The 21,888-nt window shown below is 48.9% G+C and overlaps 1 protein-coding gene across 5 annotated transcripts in view; it reads left to right on the top strand.

Moving 5' to 3' along the window:
- BCL11B (BAF chromatin remodeling complex subunit BCL11B) overlaps nt 1-17,850 on the top strand; it is a 103,686-nt gene extending 85,836 nt beyond the window's left edge. For 4 of the 5 annotated variants that reach the window (XM_030930079.1, XM_030930076.1, XM_030930077.1 and 1 more), the window contains one exon: nt 10,923-17,850. In XM_030930079.1, the coding sequence (XP_030785939.1) occupies nt 10,923-12,967 (2,045 nt within the window). In that variant the 3' untranslated portion in view covers nt 12,968-17,850. Of the gene's footprint in view, nt 1-9,548; nt 9,617-10,922 lie in introns of all 5 variants that reach the window. The other variant, XM_030930080.1, reaches the window with a different exon arrangement.
- Nucleotides 17,851-21,888: the final 4,038 nt, after the last annotated feature.

The raw sequence follows: 21,888 nt of genomic DNA, 5'->3' as shown, positions 1-21,888 counted from the left end.
CTTTCAGAAAACTCTCATGTTGAGCAACGTGGGGGAACGTCACCATCAAAGTGAGCTCAGCTATCGGCCCACCAAAACCCACCGGAATAGCGTAGGCCCTTTTCAGGGAAGTTCACAGAAAGCAGATTTCAGGGACTCTTTGACAACGCCTTCTTTATTATTTCCAGTGGATTTCAGTGCCTTATCTGAAGGGGGCACCTCTAAAGACAGCCTCTAGGAATGTGCTGTAGTTTTTCACAAATGCTCCAGATGACTTGCCACATGGAAAATTGCTCTGTGCGTCCTGCCCCAGCTCTTCCATCTTACTGACAAACACCACTGTTTTCACCCTGTGCCGTGATACCCCTGCGGCTGGCAGTGTTGCTTTCTTTATTCTGGGGTTGGGTGGCTGTTTCCTGAGCCTGAAACTGGATACCTGGGCTGACCAAAGAATTGAGCCGTTGAAATAGAGACTGTTTTGGGAAATCTCAGGTGCATGGTGCCTGCAGCCATAGTTCAGTTTTAATACTTGCCTGTTCCACCGATAGCCTGGACTGTCTTGTTCCTGAAGGTGGATTCACAGGCCTAGGGTATTCAGATGTGAGGCTTCCTGGAATCACTGAACTCCTGCTGTAGAGGGTAACATAGAAGCCACTTTCCTTGCTAGTGATCTTCATAGACTGGATTTTAAGTTTCATTCCTTTATACCTTGTGGTTTCGCAGCTTGGGGAGGGTGGCTCTCTGAAGGGTTTACCTGTATCCTTTTGTTATATAGAGATTCTCCCTTATACTGAACAGTTCTTGACTTGAGTAGGCCTTGAGTGTGGGCTTGAAATTTTTCATGGACAAAACAGGAAAGTTTTCACTATGATGGGATTTACAGCAATGAAATTTGCTCTATATTCAGCTAAGTTTCTTGCGTGTTTTCAGAACCTCCCCCTTTTCAATTTCACCTTCAGTTTTTCCTTTCTTTGAGTCTGGAGTCCCATTTCCGCCTTTGGGCATGCAGTACCTCTGGCAGGCCTGCCCCTTCCCTCCCTTCTCTGCATGATGCACTTATTTTTTTATCTTTTATTTTATTTTATTTTTTTTGAGACGGAGTCTTGTTCTGTCACCCAGACTGAAGTGCAGTAGCGCAACCTCGGCTCACTGCAACCTCCGCCTCCCAGGTTCAAGCGATTCTCCTGCCTCAGCCTCCAGAGTAGCTGGGACTACAGGCACCTGCCACCACACCTGGCTACTTTTTGTATTTTTAGTAGAGACGGGATTTCACCGTGTTGGCCAGGCTTGTCTTGAACTCCTGACCTCAGGTGATCCACCTACCTCGGCTCTCCAAAGTGCTGGGATTACAGATGTGAGCCACCGTGCATGATGCACTCGTATTTTCCCTTCTGAATGAACACCAGAGTCTCCTCCTCGGAGAGTCTTTCGTGGTCCCCGCAGGACGTCAGCCTCTCCGTCCTCTGGGTTCCGCACTGCTTGGCACACCCTTCACTAGTGACTGAATGGCCTCAACCTTGCCTAGATGTTCCTGGAGTCATTGGCCTCTTGCTCTAGACTTTGGGCTCCGTGAGGACAGACCTTCATTTCTTTGTGTCCCTCCTCTTGGCATAGGGCCTGGCACAGAGTGGAGACATTGTGCATCTGTGAAGGAAGGGAGGAGGGAACAAGTGAATAAATTTTGTTGAGAAGTTGATGGTGAAGCCGTGCTCTCATTTCTTGCTGTAACGATACCATTTCTGAGTTGCCAGATATGGTGAGGTCTTGGGTCATCCTGATATTCCTCCAGGGCTTCCCTGAGAAAGCACCTCGGGAACAGGGTGTCTTCTGCATACCTAACACTTACCCTGGGTCAGGAGGGCGAGTGTGCAGGAGTGAGGACAGCCCTGTAGAATGAGCCAGGCCTACACTGGGTGGAGACCCCTTTTGTGGAATGCTCTTGGGTTTATATTTGCCTCTCCGGTTGCATTTCCCATTTCCCCCAACCTGCCTCATTCTACAGCAAACAGAGCTGCTTTCTCCATTGCATGGTCCAGTGCCCTGCACCTTTTGGCCTCCTGGGCTGGCTTACTGGCAGTCCCTGGTACACGTGGAATGATTGGACAGGGCTGGTTCAGGCTCCTTCCCAGGGCTGGTCACAGCAGGGTTTGCCGTCCCCACGTGAGGGGCAGCCAGTTGTGAGTCTGGACCCAGCACAGGCTCTGGGGTCAGACAGACCCATGTGTGCATCTTGGCTCTGCCACTTACCAGCCCTGTGACCTGGGGCCCCTCACTCAACTATGATGAGACTTAGTTTCTTTTTTCTAGAGAACCTGAGTTAAAACCCACTTTCCAAAGTGGTTGTGAGCATCCACCTGAGAGCAAAAGGGCAACATTGGCACGTGCAGGCTGTTGAACACACCATGTTGAACACATCAAGGTCAAGGACAAAAGATGACAGTCTAGTATGGTGATCAGTATGAAGCAGATCTAAATACAATGCTATGGAATGCTGAGGGGATTGGACTTGGGCTGGATCTGAAAAGTTATTTTAGGGGGAAAGAATAAACAGCAGGTATTCCAGGAAGCAGAAATGGCACCAGTAAGGGCATGGAGGTGTGAAAATGCGCTGCCCAAAGGGAGGCACCGAGAGGACGAGCGGGCAGCGCATGGGTGTGTGCAAAAGGCAGGCAGTGAGTCTGGTCGGATCCCGAAGGCTGGGGTGCCTGATACATCGTCCTGGGTATCAGGGAGGCCCCACCAGCTCTGTGATTTGGGAACATCCATCCCTGGTTCTGGGGTGGGTGGTAGCAGAGGTAATGGCATACTGTCTTGGTTCTGTGTGTAGTCTCCTGGGATCCTGGCATGCTTTGGTGGTTGGGATGCAGCCGGCTTCAGGGTGGGGGCAGTGCTAGGTGTGTCCTCTGCCGGGGAAGAGAGGTCCTTTGTTGAGACTGCTGAGCAGAGCCCTGCTCTCTGGAGGGGGCCTGGTGTGGAGGGTCGCATGCGGACTGTGGAGTTGCAGTGTCTTCACAGGTCTTGTCCTTGTCTTGGTGGGACTTCAGGCACACTGACCATGAGAAAACACAGAGAAAGTCCCAGTCTCTTGTCACCTCCCATGTACCCAGTGCCTACTGCATGTGGGTCCCCATTTGGGGTATTTTACCGTCATGAGCCCTCATCCTACAGCAAACGACCCAGGAAGGCAGGTATTGTTTTCACTGTATGGATGAAGACCCTGAAGCCCTGTGATGTCCAGCAACTTGGCCGAAGTGTCTGGGCTTTGAAGTGAGTCTGGAAGGAACATGGCTCACGCTGGCAGAAGGCTGAGAAGACTCCCAGTCTGTTGGATGTCTTGGCTGCTGGCAGTCCTAACGCGCAACTTTGCGTTAGTCACCATGTTGCAGGCTGGTGTCCAAACAGTCCACAAGACCAGCACAGTCCCTGTCCTCAGTGAGCTTAGAGTCTAGAAGATGAATTTTAAATAAATAATCTAAGGCCAATAATTTCTTCGTGAGCAACTTACCCAAGTTCTCTGGGCTTCCTTTATTTCTTCTGTCAATGGTCACTGTGTGTAGAGTTAGGTGGGGTCTAAATGAGGTGATGTGGGAAGGAGGTCTGGCATCACGTGGGTTTTGAACCCCCAAGTTGAGTCAAGCCCTTGAGTTCCTCTCTCTCCCAGCACCCTGAACTTCTAGCACCACTCATAATTTGCATTAAATAATGGAGTGGGTTATTGGGGGTTCCCTGTCTCCCCCGGAGTGTGGGCTGCACCCTTAGCTACCAGCATAGTACCTAGCAGACGAAGGGTGCCCAGATCCTGTTTGTTCAGTGAATTAATGAAAGTCAGATGTAGATGTAGTTCTCAGCAGGACACACAGTGCTATCAAGTTTATTCAGCCCAATCTATTTTGATCCCACATTTACTGGCTTTACATGTACTGAGATTCAGGGACGGCAAAGAGGTGCAGGCAAGCTTTATTTGGCAATGACTGCCTGGAGCCTGGGGTTAAAGAGGAGTCCAAGGCCTGGAGAGAGAGTGTGGGGAGGAATTGGCAATGTCTACCACAGGCCTTGGTGTGGGGGCAGTGGCTTTCCTAGCTAGAGGCTGGCTCAGCACATTCCCATCAGAGGAGGCCATGTCTTGTCGGTCATAGTACCACTGCTGCTACCATCAGCACTTGCACCCCTCAGTGGGCCACTTGCTTTGAAAGGTTTTTCTCTTCTAAATGGCATCTGTTATTTTTGCCATGAGATAATCAGCATGATTTCATGGAGTTACTGCAATTCTAGCCAAAAGCAACACATCTTGGCATTTTTGTTAGTACATGGGCTGAAATGAAAGGTAAAATACTGAGGCCCAGGTAGCTAGCCCCATCCCTGCCAGAGTGTGTCTGCTGCTCTTCTGACCAGCGTTTATCAGAACAGCGTAACAAGAGCACAGGCTTTACTGTGGGCAGCTGTGCAGCCCCAGGTGGATCCCCTATCTCTTCCCATCCTCAGTTTCTTCATCTGTAAAATGGTGATGGTAACGGTGGGTACTGCAGGGGTTGTTGGAGCAGCATGTGAGGTCTTTGGTGTGCTTAGCTCAGGGCCTGGCAGGTGGTAAGGATTTCATAAAGCCTTCTTGTTACCACTGTGAGTATTATTTCCCTAGTTCTGCCTTTGTCTTGGAGAGAGCTGAGGTTTCACAGAATGCATTTGGAACAGGCAAGGATGGTTATCAATTCTGCAGATGGCTGTGCCCAGGAATGATAGAGACATGAAACATATAGACCCCTGAGGTGCCCAATTGACATCTCCTTTCTGACATCATGAAAGAGGATAGTTTTTAAATGAATAAGGAGTCTACACATCTGAGGGATAACACTGATAATTACGATCATTTTGGAACTGTGGAGACGGCATCTTTAGCAGACGGATTCTGGAGGCAGACTTAGTGGTTGGCCGGTGAAACCAGCCATCTCCTTGGGTACTGGGTACCCTGAAGTCCAGACGGGGAAGGGAGCTGCCACAGGGGGCCCTGGGATCCGGCTTCCCATCCCTGGATTCGGCCACTTCGGTGTCTGCCTCACCAGGTCTGCAGTGACGTGTCACACCCAGCAGGCTCGCTTGCTCGCTCTGTGAAACGTCTCCCCTACTCCTCTCCAGGGTCAAGGCCTGTGGTGGACCTGACCGGGTTCCATCCAAGCATCATCAGTGCCTTCCGCTGGGAGGACACTCACAGTGTGGTGGGAGAACCTCCTTCCTGCCCATTTTCTTTTTTTTTTTTTTTTTTTTTTTTTTTTTTTGAGACGGAGTCTCGCTCTGCCACCCAGGCTGGAGTGCAGTGGCCGGATCTCAGCTCACTGCAAGCTCCACCTCCCGGGTTTACGCCATTCTCCTGCCTCAGCCTCCCGAGTAGCTGGGACTACAGGCGTCCGCCTCGTCGCCCGGCTAGTTTTTTTTGTATTTTTAAGTAGAGACAGGGTTTCACCGTATTAGCCAGGATGGTCTCGATCTCCTGACCTCGTGATCCGCCCGTCTCGGCCTCCCAAAGTGCTGGGATTACAGGCTTGAGCCACCGCGCCCGGCCGCCTGCCCATTTTCATTGTGAAACAGGCCCTGACGATAAATCCCTCAGGTGGTGCTGTGTGCCGAGGTGGGGCTGGAGCCCTGCTCAGGGGTCCAGTAGCTTGAGAGGGGCGTGGTCTGCCCCTTTCTGGCTGTGCCACTTTGCTTCTCTGAGTGTCAGTATGCTCACGTGCCAGCTGGGATGCAGTTTTTGCCTGGCCCCCCTCGAGGCCACAGTTAGCAAAGATGGTCTGAGTGAATGCATGGGAAATGCCACGCCTAGTGTAAAATGTTTTGCAACCTGTAGAGGGGCCTGTGAAGCCAGGACCCAGTTCTTACTTTAGCCCTCCAGCCTCGGGATATCACCCCGGGCCCTGCTCGGGTTGAGGGGGTGTCTCCTTGCTGCTCCTTCTCGAACAGCAGCGGGCCACTAAATCTCACCCAGGCAGGAATGCCCTTCCCTTTGGTATCACTTGGCCTTAGGAGGACCACTATCAATTATGGCCTTTTCATTGGATAATAATTTCAATTAAAGGTGTGTTTTTTTATTGAACATCTCTGATACCTTTACTGGTATTATTAGAGTAGCCAGCTTAATAAGGAAGAACAATTATTTAAATGCTCATAAAAAAGCCTCATGGCAGAGGGAGAGTCACATTTCATTTCAGGAGTCCAGTTGCATGTCGGTTCCCAAGCATCATAATAAAAAACGATGTTTCCTCAATGTTTGCAAGTTTCTGCTTCCCTAGAACCTCTAACGCATGAGGCAGGCTGCATTAAATGTCCTCCAGGGTTTCATTATTGCTGGAGTTATACTGAAAGTCATCCCTGAAACATCCATGGCCAGGTACAAGGATGGATAATAAAAAAGCAAAACGTGCAAAACCTGTCGTAACGCCTGCATAGCCATGTGCGATTTATAGGCTGTGCCCACATACAGGAGCTCATTCGGTCTCCCCAGCCCTCTCTGGAGCCAGGTATATTATTCCCGTTCTACTGATGAGGAAATCAAGCCTCAGAGAGGTTAAATGACTTGACTGAATTCCCCCTTCTGGGAACACCAAGGCAGAGGGGTATGGACGCACGGCTGCTGTCCAGGGTTCTCGTGACCCAGGGTATCGCATTTGAGAAAGATGTCCAGGAGCTCTGTCTAGAGCCAGTGGAGCAAAGAAGATCCAGTGTGAGTTTCTGTCAATGGATACAAAAAATGTCTGAGAAAGGAAGGAGGACCGAAAGAAGCAAGGGAAGACGAGGCCCTGGGTCTGAGTCGCCAAGCGTGACTTAGTGAGCAAAGTGCAGCTGACGTTTCTAGGTCTGTAGGCCAGGCTTGATGTTGCTGGGTAAATCGCTTCTAAATAATCTAGGCCTCGACCTATCAGTGGGAATCTCAGCAGCCTGTCTGGGCTGAGCATAAAGTTGTCACCCCTCTCCACAGTGCAGCCTCCAGCTCACCTGTGGGCAGGTGACCCTGAGTTCCTGGAGGGGGGTGACAGGCACGAAACATCTGGTCCCGGGAAGGGGAGTGGGCCAGCTCCCAGTCAGAAGCAGTCTGCTCACTGGGGGTCTTTTTCTGTACTTAAAAACGAGCCGTCCGAGACTGCGTGCCATGTGTTTAAAATATTTAGCAAGTTTTCGAATAGAAAAATGTTCTGAGTGACTCTTCAAAGACTTTCTGACATTGTTCTATTCCTAAAAGTCAGCAAGCCTCATGCTCAGGGCTGCTTCTGGGCAAGAGATAACCATGGAGTAATAATAAGGAAATGAACATTTTATTAAAAAAAGAAGGGAGTGGGGACTGGAAAGAAAGTTATCTAGGGTGGGCCTCTGAGGGCTGGGCGATTTTAGGATGTCGGAAGGCATCAGATCCTGCACTGGAGGCCATCGCCTGCAGTGAAATCTTGCCATTGTGTAGAGGGAAGTATTGGAACCAAAGAGGTTCACGGACATTGGTCCAGTAAGAGCTTCCCGAGCAGGACAGGTGGCCCTGAAATCCAGCCTGATGAATAAACATCGCTCTTCTCACCTGATGGTGAATTATGGACAGGTAACTCCCTCCCTATGTTGCTCCAAGTTAGTTTTAGAAGCCTTTTTTTTTTTTTTTAAGATGGATTCTCACTCTATCGCCCAGGCTGGAGTGCAGCGGTGCGATCTGAGCTCACTGCCACTTCCGCCTCCCGGGTTCAAGCGATTCTCCTGCCTCAGCCTCTGAGTAGCTGGGATTATAGGCATCTGCCACCACACTCGGCTCATTTTTGTATTTTTAGCAGAGACGGGATTTCACAATGTTGGCCAGGCTGGTCTTGAACTCCTGACCTCAAGTCATCCGCCCGCCTCGGCCTCCCAAAGTGCTGGGATTACAGGCGTGAGCCACCATGCCCAGCCAGAAGCATTTAAAGCAAACAAACAAGAAGTGGAAACATTTGAGCTCTTTAGCGCTTGTAGCTACCTGACTTCCAGTAACTGCCATTTTGCATTGAAACACCTGTGACTTGGCCATTTCGGCTGTAGAGCCGCCTTCATTGCTGGCCTGCCTAGGAGCTCTGCATTTTCCTCTGATAGCCACGTTCTTTCCTCACCAGCCACAGAACTTTCTAGAAAATCTGTGGCCACCCTGATCAAGAAACAGGAAGTGCTTTGGAGCACTTCCCAGGGAAACAGATGATGAAAAAAAGATTGGGGGAAGGGAGGTGGCCTGACTTGAAAACATGAGGAACTAGAGCGATGGAAAGCCGTATTGATTAATTGGAGTGGCTGAAGGGCGGTGCAGGGTACAAGAACCATCTTTAATTTGAAGATCTATAAACCTGGAGGAAGGGGCACTTCATTTACGTTATTAACTCCTGTGTCAGAAAGGGACGTTTATCTAGCTTCTTTTTTTATTACTTATTTATTCTGCCTTGTTCCCAAAAAGGGTGTGAGGAGTCGTCTAAGTATGGCTTCTGGCCAGCTCTCCTGTGAGGCTGTCTGAGCTAAGGCCTGCTGTTCCCCAAGTACATTCACTAATAAGCGGAGGACAGAAATGCTGTCCCCAGAGAAGCTGGGCACTTCCTGTGTTCGCTGAGGGTGCACAGAAGGGGAGGGCTGGGGTGTTGGGGTGGCCTTATGGGGAGAGTCGCAGCCACCCGGGGCCTTGGGAAGGCGTCCCTGCCCTGTCCGAGGTGGGGAGGCTTCCCCTCAGGGGCTCCTTCATGGGAGAACTGAGTTACCTGGAGGACTGAGAGAGGGAAATGAGCCAGACACCCTGGAGAAAGAAGACAGCCTCAGAGGTGCTCCTTGAGCTGTTTTTAAAAGAGGGATGAGGCCGAACTTCAGAATTCCTTTTTCATTTCTGTCCTCCCTACCACCGTCTTCTCATCACCAAATACACAGAATAGGAGAGGAGAGGGAAAGAATCCCTATGTAATGCCAAACTCGTAAAAGCGTGGCTCGGTTTCTAGTGTTGGTATCCTGGGCCAACTGGTTCTGAGGTCGTGGGGGGAATCTCCACCCTGCCCCTCAGATAGCACGAAGCCTTCCGTGGCACTGCAGGCATGTGATGTCTTGGGGAAGTCCGGCTCCTCAGAAACTGGCAAGCCCAGGTTCAGACAGAGGCACAGGCCACACTCAAGACTGAAGCCCTTGGATGGAATTCAGGGTATTTGGTCCCCGAGTCACTTGATTTTTAAAAGATGGTTTCCAAACGAAGGTTTATGTGCCTATAAACACTGCTAAGAGTGCAGCCTTCCAGAAACATAATTAGTGGGTGGAAAACAAAAATGCTGTCTGCCTAGGATTTCAGAAGGCCTGCAATCGATTGGTGGAGAGGGTGAGACGGGACTGTTTTCTCCACTTCCCACGGCACCTTACTGATATTGGGTATGGTCATTCATTTGCACGTTTGACTTCACCAGAGCTTGTGGCTCCTGGACTTTAGCATCTGCGTTAAAATCTTCCAGGTAGAAGAAAGTTTGAGAAAACAAAAGGGGTCTTTCAAGATCTCTCATGCCATGTCTTCTGCCGGATCTGAGCTGTGATTCTTGTTCCTCTTGCTTCCCCAGCTAGTGAGTGCGATGATGGAAGACGGGTCCTGTCTGCACCGTCTCTTTTATGCAGAGTATTAGGAGAGGTACATGCTGGAAAAGCGGCGAGCTTCACCCACAGGTGCAGGAGGGCATCCACAGGACGGGTTCCGGAGGAAATGTTCAGGCTTCATTTTGTGACAGTCTCAGTGATGGACAAGGACCATGACGTTTTGGCTCCGTACCACGAGTGTCCGCTACAATTTGCTGCCCGTGTGTGTCACCAGAGCCAGTTGCTAACACGTCAGCATTTGCCACTGTTCATCCTGACTGCCCTGTCAGATGTGAGGATGTTCATTCATTGCTTAGTATTCTGGCAGAGGACTTTGAAAGACTCATTTAGGCCAGTGTGCCCCCGCCTTCCCTGGGGGTCTGGAGGTGGAATTCCAAGTGGTGTTTGGGCGTGTCTGTGAGGACACGGGGTGGGGGCAGCTGTCACAGCAGTAGTGGGTCTTCATGGCATGTTAAATTTCTTCTGTTCCTACGAATCCATGTTCAGGTGTACAGTGCTTTCTGCACAGACAGTGGTGTAGGAAACATGAGAATTTCCTATAGCTAAAAATCCCAAATGTTGCAGAGGTATTGCAGCTATTTCTCTTAAAAACAAAAAAGTTTGCAGGATGGTACAGTTCGATTTGTGCTTCTGTACAACTCCCTGGAATCAAATATTATCAGAATTGGTTGTTCTCAAAGGGGGTGGTGATCTTGCCCTCCTTCCTGGGAAGATTTGGCAAGGCTGGAGACACTTTTTGTCCTCGCAACTGGGGGAAGGTGGATGCTCCTGGCATCTATCTAGTGGGTGCAGGCAGAGGATGCTGCTAAACGTCCTGCAATGGGCAGGACAGCCCCCACCACCCAAAGAATTAGGATGTAAATGTCACTAGTGCCTTGACTGAGAAACCCTGGCCTAGATGGTTTCCGGTGTGGAGCATCCTGGAGGGTTGGAATTTGCCAGGGCTGTTACACAGTCCAGCCTTGACAGAATTCCTACTACTGGATCGTATTCTCACAAACACGATCTCCCGTGGTCTCGGAGGTAATGGGGCTCATAATCCCTTTCCTTTGAGAGAGCAAGGCGGGCCTTTACACAATTGAAGTAAGTCGCTGGTGCCCACGTGGCCAGGGCCGCTTGCCCACAGACCCTGCCTCTTCGGCCCCCCAGCCAGGTGGAGACAAGGCCGGGCCTGCTTGAAAGCCGCCCTGCAGTCCCTGTCAGGCAGGGCACTGGGATCCCGGATCGGCCCGGGCCACATCCCCCAGGGTCACATCCCCCAGGCCAGTGGCCCTGCGGTGCCCGCGCCCCGCTGCCGCTTCTCACGCTGTCTCTGCCTTTCTGTCCGTGTGTTTCCCCAGGTAAAGATGAGCCTTCCAGCTACATTTGCACAACATGCAAGCAGCCCTTCAACAGCGCGTGGTTCCTGCTGCAGCACGCGCAGAACACGCACGGCTTCCGCATCTACCTGGAGCCCGGGCCGGCCAGCAGCTCGCTCACGCCACGGCTCACCATCCCGCCACCGCTCGGGCCGGAGGCCGTGGCGCAGTCCCCGCTCATGAATTTCCTGGGCGACAGCAACCCCTTCAACCTGCTGCGCATGACGGGTCCCATCCTGCGGGACCACCCGGGCTTCGGCGAGGGCCGCCTGCCGGGCACGCCGCCTCTCTTCAGCCCCCCGCCGCGCCACCACCTGGACCCGCACCGCCTCAGTGCCGAGGAGATGGGGCTCGTTGCCCAGCACCCCAGTGCCTTCGACCGAGTCATGCGCCTGAACCCCATGGCCATCGACTCGCCCGCCATGGACTTCTCGCGGCGGCTCCGCGAGCTGGCGGGCAACAGCTCCACGCCGCCGCCCGTGTCCCCGGGCCGCGGAAACCCTATGCACCGGCTCCTGAACCCCTTCCAGCCCAGCCCCAAGTCCCCGTTCCTGAGCACGCCGCCGCTGCCGCCCATGCCCCCTGGCGGCACGCCGCCCCCGCAGCCGCCGGCCAAGAGCAAGTCGTGCGAGTTCTGCGGCAAGACCTTCAAGTTCCAGAGCAATCTCATCGTGCACAGGCGCAGTCACACGGGCGAGAAGCCCTACAAGTGCCAGCTGTGCGACCACGCATGCTCGCAGGCCAGCAAGCTCAAGCGCCACATGAAGACGCACATGCACAAGGCCGGCTCACTGGCTGGCCGCTCCGACGACGGGCTCTCGGCCGCCAGCTCCCCCGAGCCCGGCACAAGCGAGCTGGCGGGCGAGGGCCTCAAGGCGGCCGATGGCGACTTCCGCCACCATGAGAGCGACCCGTCGCTGGGCCACGAGCCGGAGGAGGAGGACGAGGAGGAGGAGGAGGAGGAGGAGGAGTTGCTGCTGGAGAACGAGAGCCGGCCCGAGTCGAGCTTCAGCATGGACTCAGAGCTGAGCCGCAACCGCGAGAACGGCGGTGGCGGGGTGGCCGGGGTCCCGGGCGCGGGGGGCGGCGCGGCCAAGGCACTGGCTGACGAGAAGGCGCTGGTGCTGGGCAAGGTCATGGAGAATGTGGGCCTGGGCGCACTGCCGCAGTACGGTGAGCTCCTGGCTGACAAGCAGAAGCGCGGCGCCTTCCTGAAGCGCGCGGCTGGCGGCGGGGACGCGGGCGACGACGACGACGCGGGCGGCTGCGGGGACGCGGGCGCGGGCGGCGCGGTCAACGGGCGCGGGGGCGGCTTCGCGCCGGGCACCGAGCCTTTCCCTGGGCTTTTCCCGCGCAAGCCCGCGCCGCTGCCCAGCCCGGGGCTCAACAGCGCCGCCAAGCGCATCAAGGTGGAGAAGGACCTGGAGCTGCCGCCCGCCGCGCTCATCCCGTCCGAGAACGTGTACTCGCAGTGGCTGGTGGGCTACGCGGCGTCGCGGCACTTCATGAAGGACCCCTTCCTGGGCTTCACGGACGCACGACAGTCGCCCTTCGCCACGTCGTCTGAGCACTCGTCCGAGAACGGCAGCCTGCGCTTCTCCACGCCGCCCGGGGACCTGCTGGACGGCGGCCTCTCGGGCCGCAGTGGCACGGCCAGCGGAGGCAGCACCCCGCACCTGGGCGGTCCCGGCCCCGGGCGGCCCAGCTCCAAGGAGGGCCGCCGCAGCGACACGTGCGAGTACTGCGGCAAGGTGTTCAAGAACTGCAGCAACCTGACGGTGCACAGGCGGAGCCACACCGGCGAGCGGCCTTACAAGTGCGAGCTGTGCAACTACGCATGCGCGCAGAGCAGCAAGCTCACGCGCCACATGAAGACGCACGGGCAGATCGGCAAGGAGGTGTACCGCTGCGACATCTGCCAGATGCCCTTCAGCGTCTACAGCACCCTGGAGAAACACATGAAAAAGTGGCACGGCGAGCACTTGCTGACTAACGACGTCAAAATCGAGCAGGCCGAGAGGAGCTAAGCGCGCGGGCCCTGGCGCCCCGCACCTGTACAGTGGAACCGTTGCCAACCGAGAGAATGCTGACCTGACTTGCCTCCGTGTCACCACCACCCCGCACCCCGCGTGTCCCCGGGGCCCAGGGGAGGCGGCACTCCAACCTAACCTGTGTCTGCGAAGTCCTATGGAAACCCGAGGGTTGATTAAGGCAGTACAAATTGTGGAGCCTTTTAACTGTGCAATAATTTCTGTATTTATTGGGTTTTGTAATTTTTTTGGCATGTGCAGGTACTTTTTATTATTATTTTTTCTGTTTGAATTCCTTTAAGAGATTTTTGTTGGGTATCCATCCCTTCTTTATTTTTTTTTAAAACCCGGTAGTAGCCTGAGCAATGACTCGCAAGCAATGTTAGAGGGGAAGCATATCTTTTAAATTATAATTTGGGGGGAGGGGTGGTGCTGCTTTTTTGAAATTTAAGCTAAGCATGTGTAATTTCTTGTGAAGAAGCCAACACTCAAATGACTTTTAAAATTGTTTACTTTTTCATTCCTTCCTCTTTTTTTGTCTTGAAATAAAAAGTGGCATGCAGTTTTTTTAATTTTAATTTTTTTTAATTTTAATTTTTGTTTTTGGGGTGGGGGGTGTGGATGTACAGCGGATAACAATCTTTAAAGTCGTAGCACTTTGTTTCAGAATTGGAATGGAGATGTAGCACTCATGTCGTCCCAAGTAAAGCGGCCTTTTCTGTGTTGATTTCAGCTTTCATATTACGTAAGGGAAGCCTTGAGTGGTGGTGCTAGGGGAGGCACCCCACAGACTCAGCACTGCCAGAGAGGATTTTGGAGGGCTCCTCTGGGAAATGGCCCGACCGCATTTTGAGGTTGTGCATGACCAACAGATAACTATCCTTTTCTTGGAATATTGGTGTGCCCTGGGGTGCCATGGCTGCTATTCGCTGTAGATTAGGCTACATAAAATGGGCTGAGGGGTACCTTTTTGGGGAGATGGGGTGGCCTGCAGTGACACAGAAAGGAAGAAACTAGCGGTGTTCTTTTAGGCGTTTTCTGGCTTGACGGCTTCTCTCTTTATCACCCCCACCACATAAATCTCAAATCCTATGTTGCTACAAGGGGTCATTGATCATTTCCCAAGCAGACGAATGCCCTAATGAATTGAAGTTAGTGTTCTCTCATTTAATGCACACTGATGATATTGTAGGGATGGGTGGGGTGGGGATCTTGCAAATTTCTATTCTCTGTTACTGAAAAAGCATGGGAGGAGTTCCATCAGAAGGTGCCCAGCGCTACTTCCCAGGTTTTTTTTTGTTTTGTTTTGTTTTGTTTTCTATCTCATTAGGTTGGAAGGTACTAAACATTGAACTGTTAAGATTAGACATTTGAATTCTGTTGACCCGCACTTTAAAGCTTTTGTTTGCATTTAAATTAATGGCTTCTAAACAAGAAATTGCAGCATATTCTTCTCTTTGGCCCAGAGGTGGGTTAAACTGTAAGGGACAGCTGAGATTGAGTGTCAGTGTTGCTAAGCGTGGCATTCACAATACTGGCACTATAAAGAACAAAATAAAATAATAATTTATAGGACAGTTTTTCTACTGCCATTCAATTTGATGTGAGTGCCTTGAAAACTGATCTTCCTATTTGAGTCTCTTGAGACAAATGCAAAACTTTTTTTTTGAAATGAAAAGACTTTTTAAAAAAGTAAAACAAGAAAAGTACATTCTTTAGAAACTAACAAAGCCACATTTACTTTAAGTAAAAAAAAAAAAAAAAAATTCTGGTTGAAGATAGAGGATATGAAATGCCATAAGACCCAATCAAATGAAGAAATAAACCCAGCACAACCTTGGACATCCATTAGCTGAATTATCCTCAGCCCCTTTTGTTTTTGGGACAACGCTGCTTAGATATGGAGTGGAGGTGATTTACTGCTGAATTAAAACTCAAGTGACACAAGTTACAAGTTGATATCGTTGAATGAAAAGCAAAACAAAAACAATTCAGGAACAACAGCTAATTTTTTCTAAAGTTAAATTTAGTGCACTCTGTCTTAAAAATACGTTTACAGTATTGGGTACATACAAGGGTAAAAAAAATTGTGTGTATGTGTGTTGGAGCGATCATTTTTTTTCAAAGTTTGCTTAATAGGTTATACAAAAATGCCACAGTGGCCGCGTGTATATTGTTTTCTTTTGGTGACGGGGTTTTAGTATATATTATATATATTAAAATTTCTTGATTACTGTAAAAGTGGACCAGTATTTGTAATAATCGAGAATGCCTGGGCATTTTACAAAACAAGAAAAAAAAATACCCTTTTCTTTTCCTTGAAAATGTTGCAGTAAAATTTAAATGGTGGGTCTATAAATTTGTTCTTGTCACAGTAACTGTAAAGTCGGAGTTTTAGTAAATTTTTTTCTGCCTTGGGTGTTGAATTTTTATTTCAAAAAAAATGTATAGAAACTTGTATTTGGGGATTCAAAGGGGATTGCTACACCATGTAGAAAAAGTATGTAGAAAAAAAGTGCTTAATATTGTTATTGCTTTGCAGAAAAAAAAAATCACATTTCTGACCTGTACTTATTTTTCTCTTCCCGCCTCCCTCTGGAATGGATATATTGGTTGGTTCATATGATGTAGGCACTTGCTGTATTTTTACTGGAGCTCGTAATTTTTTAACTGTAAGCTTGTCCTTTTAAAGGGATTTAATGTACCTTTTTGTTAGTGAATTTGGAAATAAAAAGAAAAAAAAACAAAAACAAACAGGCTGCCATAATATATTTTTTTAATTTGGCAGGATAAAATATTGCAAAAAAAAAAAATTTGTATGTTAAGTCCTATTGTACAGGAGAAAAAGGGTTGTTTGACAACCTTTGAGAAAAAGAAACAAAAGGAAGTAGTTAAATGCTTTGGTTCACAAATCATTTAGTTGTATATATTTTTTGTCGGAATTGGCCTACACAGAGAACCGTTCGTGTTGGGCTTCTCTCTGAACGCCCGAACCTTGCATCAAGGCTCCTTGGTGTGGCCACAGCAGACCGGATGGGAAATTCTTTATTTGTGTTGAGTGGAAAAAAAAATCAGTTTTTGTAAAGATGTCAGTAATATTCCACATCGTCTTCCCTTTCTCCAAGAGGCCATCTGTAAGATGTCAGATGTAGAGGAGAGAGAGCGAGAGAACATCTTCCTTCTCTACCATCACTTCTGTGGCGGTCACCACCACCACCTCTCCCGCCCTTACCAGCAGAAAGCAATGCAAACCGAGCTGCTTTAGTCCTTGAGAAATTGTGAAACAAACACAAATATCATGAAAGGAGCTGGTGATTCAGCTGGGTCTGAGTGAAGTGACCTGCTGTTGAGACCAGTACAAATTGGATTTCAGGAAGGAGACTCCATCACAGCCAGGACCTTTCGTGCCGTGGAGAGTGTTGGCCTCTTGTCTTTCTTCCCTGCTTTGCTGCTTTGCTCTCTGAAACCTACATTCCGTCAGTTTCCGAATGCGAGGGCCTGGGATGAATTTGGTGCCTTTCCATATCTCGTTCTCTCTCCTTCCCGTGCGTTTCCTCTCCATCCTTCATCCTCCATTGGTCCTTTATTTTTTTTTTCATTTTTTATTTAATTTCTTTCTTCATATCTGTTCCTCCCCTAATCCTCTATTTCAATTTTTTTTTTTTTTGTAAAGCCAAGTAGCTTTAAGATAAAGTGGTGGTCTTTTGGATGAGGGAATAATGCATTTTTAAGTAAAATACCAATATCAGGAAGTCATTTTTTTATTTCAGGAAATGCAAGAAACCATTATTTCAGGTTATGAAAGTGTAACCAAGCATCCTTTTGGGCAATTCCTTACCAAATGCAGAAACTTTTCTGTTCGATGCACTCTTTCCTCCTTGCCACTTACCTTTGCAAAGTTAAAAAAAAAGGGGAGGGAATGGGAGAGAAAGCTGAGATTTCAGTTTCCTACTGCAGTTTCCTACCTGCAGATCCGGGGCTGCTGTTGCCTTTGGATGCCCCACTGAGGTCCTGGAGTGCCTCCAGGGTCGCCCTCCTGTAGTCGTAACAGCTAGCCAGTGCTCACCAGCTTACCAGATTGCCAGGACTAAGCCATCCCAAAGCACAAGCATTGTGTGTCTCTGTGACTGCAGAGAAGAGAGAACTTTGCTTCCCTTTTGTGTTTAAAAAACCAACAGGGAAGCAGATGATCCCGAGAGAGGCCTCTAGCATGGGTGACTCAGCCGACCTCAGGCCGGTTTCCACACTGCCATAACTTTGTTCAAAGTTGCCCCCAATTGGAACCCACCACTTGCCATTAGAGAGTCTTTCATGAGGAGAGGAGGAGACCGAATTACTCTAAGCAAAATGTGAAAAGTAAGGAAATCAGCCTTTCATCCCAGTCCTAAGTAACCGTCAGCCGAAGGTCTCGTGGAACACAGGCAAACCCGTGATTTTGGTGCTCCTTGTAACTCAGCCCTGCAAAGCAAAGTCCCATTGATTTAAGTTGTTTGCATTTGTACTGGCAAGGCAAAATATTTTTATTACCTTTTCTATTATCGTATGAGCTTTTGTTGTTTACTTGGAGGTTTTGTCTTTTACTACAAGTTTGGAACTATTTATTATTGCTTGGTATTTGTGCTCTGTTTAAGAAACAGGCACTTTTTTTTTTTTATTATGGATAAAATGTTGAGATGACAGGAGGTCATTTCAATATGGCTTAGTAAAATATTTATTGTTCCTTTATTCTCTGTACAAGATTTTGGGCCTCTTTTTTTCCTTAATGTCACAATGTTGAGTTCAGCATGTGTCTGCCATTTCATTTGTACGCTTGTTCAAAACCAAGTTTGTTCTGGTTTCAAGTTATAAAAATAAATTGGACATTTAACTTGATCTCCAAACCTTGTCCTTTTCTGTGTCTTTTAAAAGTGGGGGATGGACAGCTTGTTTTGAAGGGCGAACTGAAGGTCTTTCTCCATTTTCTTCCTGACCCAAATCTTTAAGCCCATCGAGAGGATGACAGGAAATCATGGCATGAGAGCCCTATAGTTCTCTTAGCCCCTGTGTAGCAGTGTGATCTGGAACAGTGGTTCTCGGCCCAGTTGCACATGGGAATCTTCTGGGAGCTTTTAAAAATCTCAGGGCCCAGGAGACATCCCAGACCATTCTGTTAGAATCTCTGGAGACAGGTCCCCGTATCGGCATTTTTGAAAATGATCCAGGTGATTCACCTATCCGACTGAACTTGTAAACAAGTAGTTGAAAAGAAAATACACTTGGTTAGGAATGATTAGACTCAAGTTGAGCCTAATTCGGCTCCCATTTTCTCAATACCCAGGGAGAGCTCTTGTGAGCCACAGGGGGATCAAAATCCAGGGAGAAGGAGACCCTGCCCCAAGGGTCTAAATGACTCTGTGCCCTTGGGCAGGTCCCCTTGGTTTTCCCATTTATAAAACGAGGTTGATGAATTTTGTTAAAACTCATTCATGAGGAATGAGGAAACTTTCATTGGGGATGATCAAAGTTAGCCCTTGCAGAATGAAGTAGCTTTAACTCCGCATTTCCCAGTGCTGGGCCTGGAGCAGCCAACAAGATGGGGTGGAAGGAGGCAGGGCTGTTGGGTTCCAGTCACACCGAGGCATGAAGGAACTTTTGATTCTCTCCATGTGAGCAAGAGAGAGGCAGGGTCCACCCTTGAGCATGAGGGAACAAACGGTGGCCCACTGGGTTTTTGACCATTCTTTTTCTATGTTTTCTGTTCTTAAAGGGACAAAGAACAATCTGCTCACACCACTTCTGCAAACTATCACTGGGCACTGATGTGAACCAGGTACCAAGAATTCAGGCAGCCCAAGAATATTCATAAAGAGACTTTACAAGAATGAAAATAACAAGCCATGCTTGCTAAGGTGATTTGTGGCCTCTGTTCACAGAGATGAGAAGAAAAAGAAGGGTAGCATGTTCCTCTATGTCTTGTCTTCACCCCACACAAGCCATTGTTCTCCCAAGGCCACTGGACAAGAAGTGGGGTTTCAACTCCAGCACCAGAAATGGAGCTGATGGTTATTTGAGACACTTGCCTTGCTTTCTAGGGCCTTAAGGAATATGAATTCCCAGAGAGAAAATTTCCTTTTCCATAGGTCCTGGGCTCCAAAGTCTTTTCCCCAGTAGGCTTTAAAACACAGATATTTGAGCCTTTTTTTTTTTGGAGACAGGGTCTTGCTCTGTTGTCCAGGCTGGAGTACAATGGTGCAATTACAGCTTATGCAGCCTCAACCACCTGGGCTCAAGTAATCCTCCTGCTTCAACTTCCCAAAGTAGCTGCGATTACAGGTGTGTGCCAGTATGCCCACTAATTTTTTTCTATTTTTTTGTTTTTTGTAGAGATGAAGTCTCCCTATGTTGCCCAGGCTAATCTCAAACTCAGCCTCCTGGCCACTGTGCCTGGCCAAACCTTAATGTGTCTGTCTTTCCCACCCAGAAAGCTAGGCAAATAGCAGAACTGAAATGCTCAGTTACCTTCTGGCTGGAATACAGCAGGATATGCTCATCTCAGGGAGACTCTCTCCATTTTAGAGGTGGGGAACAAAACCCTAGGTTGAGTACCAGGAATTGATTGGGAGGAGGGAGTTAACACTCATGAGTACCTGTCTTCACACTTCTGGTCAAACTTGGGGATTACCCATGGGGCAAAGGAAAAACTCACTTCGGTTCTCATCATTGTCTTGCCGGTAACCAGCTCTGAGACCTTAGGTCAGTCCCTTCCCTTTTCTGGGCCTTGGTTTCCCCATCTGTAAAATGGAGAGTTAAGGTAGTTGGGAAGGAACTATTCTACCTTTGAACAGCTGGACCCTGATGAGAGTGCCACATGTGTACAGAGTCACAAGATATGATGGGAAAGGTAATGTCAGAAATGTTTGCTGTTCAGGTTACAAAAATCGGGGTGAGGATGGATTCTCAAGAACAGAAAATCCCATTTTACTGTTGGCTATGACTTGGAGTCTTCAGCCACTGTGCAAGCCACAAGGTCCCCATGTTTTCCAAGCACTCCTAATTGTAGTTTGAGACAATTAAAACTAGAAAACTTCCCTGTCTGCTTGCCGATAAAACAGATGAATAGGACTTGTTGGGTTTCTTTTTTAATGTTAATGCAATGGAAATATAGAATGAGTCTCACGTAACTTTTGAGCTAGGGAGGATACATATTCTGACTTTCTTGTGTGCAGATGAAACCTTAGTCACTAATTGCCTGCTCTGCATAATCTTCAAAACAGTTTTATGGGATCCTGGTTACAGACCACATATGATGTACCAAAGAAGTCAAAAAAGGTTGAGCTTGGAAGTCGCTTTAATTCCTAAAGCAAAGACTGAGTCAGATGTCAGGACTGGGCACAGGGAGGTCTCTGGCCTGGTCTTTGTCCTCATGGAGAGAGACATGTTATGAAACAGGACAGGGTAGTGTGGGCAGTGACAGGGGCCGGGAAGATGGCGTGACTAATCAGCCTTGAAGAGGGAGGGTTAGGGAAGCTGTGCTTCTCTGTGAAAGATGAATAAAAATTCACTAGGAAAATAAGGACCAGGGAGGGAGCAGTGGTCTGTCTTGCAGAGAATGCGCATGGAGGTTGGAACAGCCCAGTTAAGCCCAAAGAGATGCAGGATCCCAGAGCTGGCTGGAACCCTTAAAAGTCATTTACCCTATCTAACATAGAAACTGTGTTAGTTTGTTTACACACTGCTGGTAAAAACATACCCGAGACTGGGTAATTTATAAAAAAAAAGAGGTTTAATGAACTCACAGTTCCATGTGGCTTGGGAGGCCTCACAATCATGGTAGAAGGCAAAAGGCATGTCTTACACAGTGACAGGCAAGAGAGAACTTGTGTAGGGGAACTTCCCTTTATAAAACCATCAGATCTCATGAGACTTATTCACTATCATAAGAACAGCATGGTGAAGACCAGCTCCCATGATTCATTTACCTCCTACTAGGTCCTTCCCATGATGCATGGGAATTATGGGAGCTACAATTCAAGATGAGATTTGGGTAGGGACACAGCCAAACCATATCAGAAACAGTCTCCCAAACACTAGCGTGTCATACATCCATCCATTTATCCATACAGCCACTTATTCACCCAGCCAGCCACAAGCTTGTTCGTGTAATAAACGTTTCTGCAGCATCACAGACCCTGCTGGGAAGATAGGGGTCAGTACGACTTCCCCCTGCCTTCCCAGAGTTTGCCCTTCAGTGGGCAGGATGGGACATCCATCTATCTATCTGCTCAGTTGTTTATTCCCTTAAGTCTCCTGGAGTTCCTACCACGTGCTCCACCCTCCTAGGCGAGGGGGTACAGTACCTGCCCTGGAAGAACTTCTGATTAGCTGGGGAGGCAGTGAACAGACAATCAGGGCTCAGTCTTCTGGATAGGAGCTTAGGGTCTACCAGGAGGCTGGAGGAAATGTTCATGCTCTTCATTACAGACAAGGAAAACCAGCTCTCGCCCCACTGTACCAGGCCACAGCCCAAACTATCAACCTTTACTATGGTTTATTTCTCATAGACCATAACAAAAACGAAGTTGTGTTTCTGTGATCTTTCATAATTAAAAATATTTAAAGTAAGTAATGCCCAGTTTAGGATGCATCACAAGGTGTGAGCCCAGGGGTGCTGTCTAGAGGATGTGGGTGGTTTCCTACCTATCCAAAACGAGAAAGTGATGCTGAAGTATTTGCTCATTGGCCAGGCCCCATAAGGGCTTTTTTTTTTTTTTTTTTTTTTTTTTTTTTTGACTGAAAATGCACTGCAGGCTGCATTTGCAAAGGTTTGCAAAGGCTAGGCTGGCCTCCCAGCAAAACAAGGAGCTATTGAGGAGGGAGAGTGCCTCCTTCCTGCCTTCTCTTTTCTTAGTCTGACTTCTTTCCATCAGCAAAATCTTACT

Source organism: Rhinopithecus roxellana, chromosome 5 (assembly GCF_007565055.1).
Source record: "Rhinopithecus roxellana isolate Shanxi Qingling chromosome 5, ASM756505v1, whole genome shotgun sequence".
In the NCBI taxonomy this organism is placed as follows: domain Eukaryota; kingdom Metazoa; phylum Chordata; class Mammalia; order Primates; family Cercopithecidae; genus Rhinopithecus; species Rhinopithecus roxellana.
Note: the sequence above shows the minus strand (reverse complement) of the source record. Positions and strands in the feature narration are given on the sequence as shown.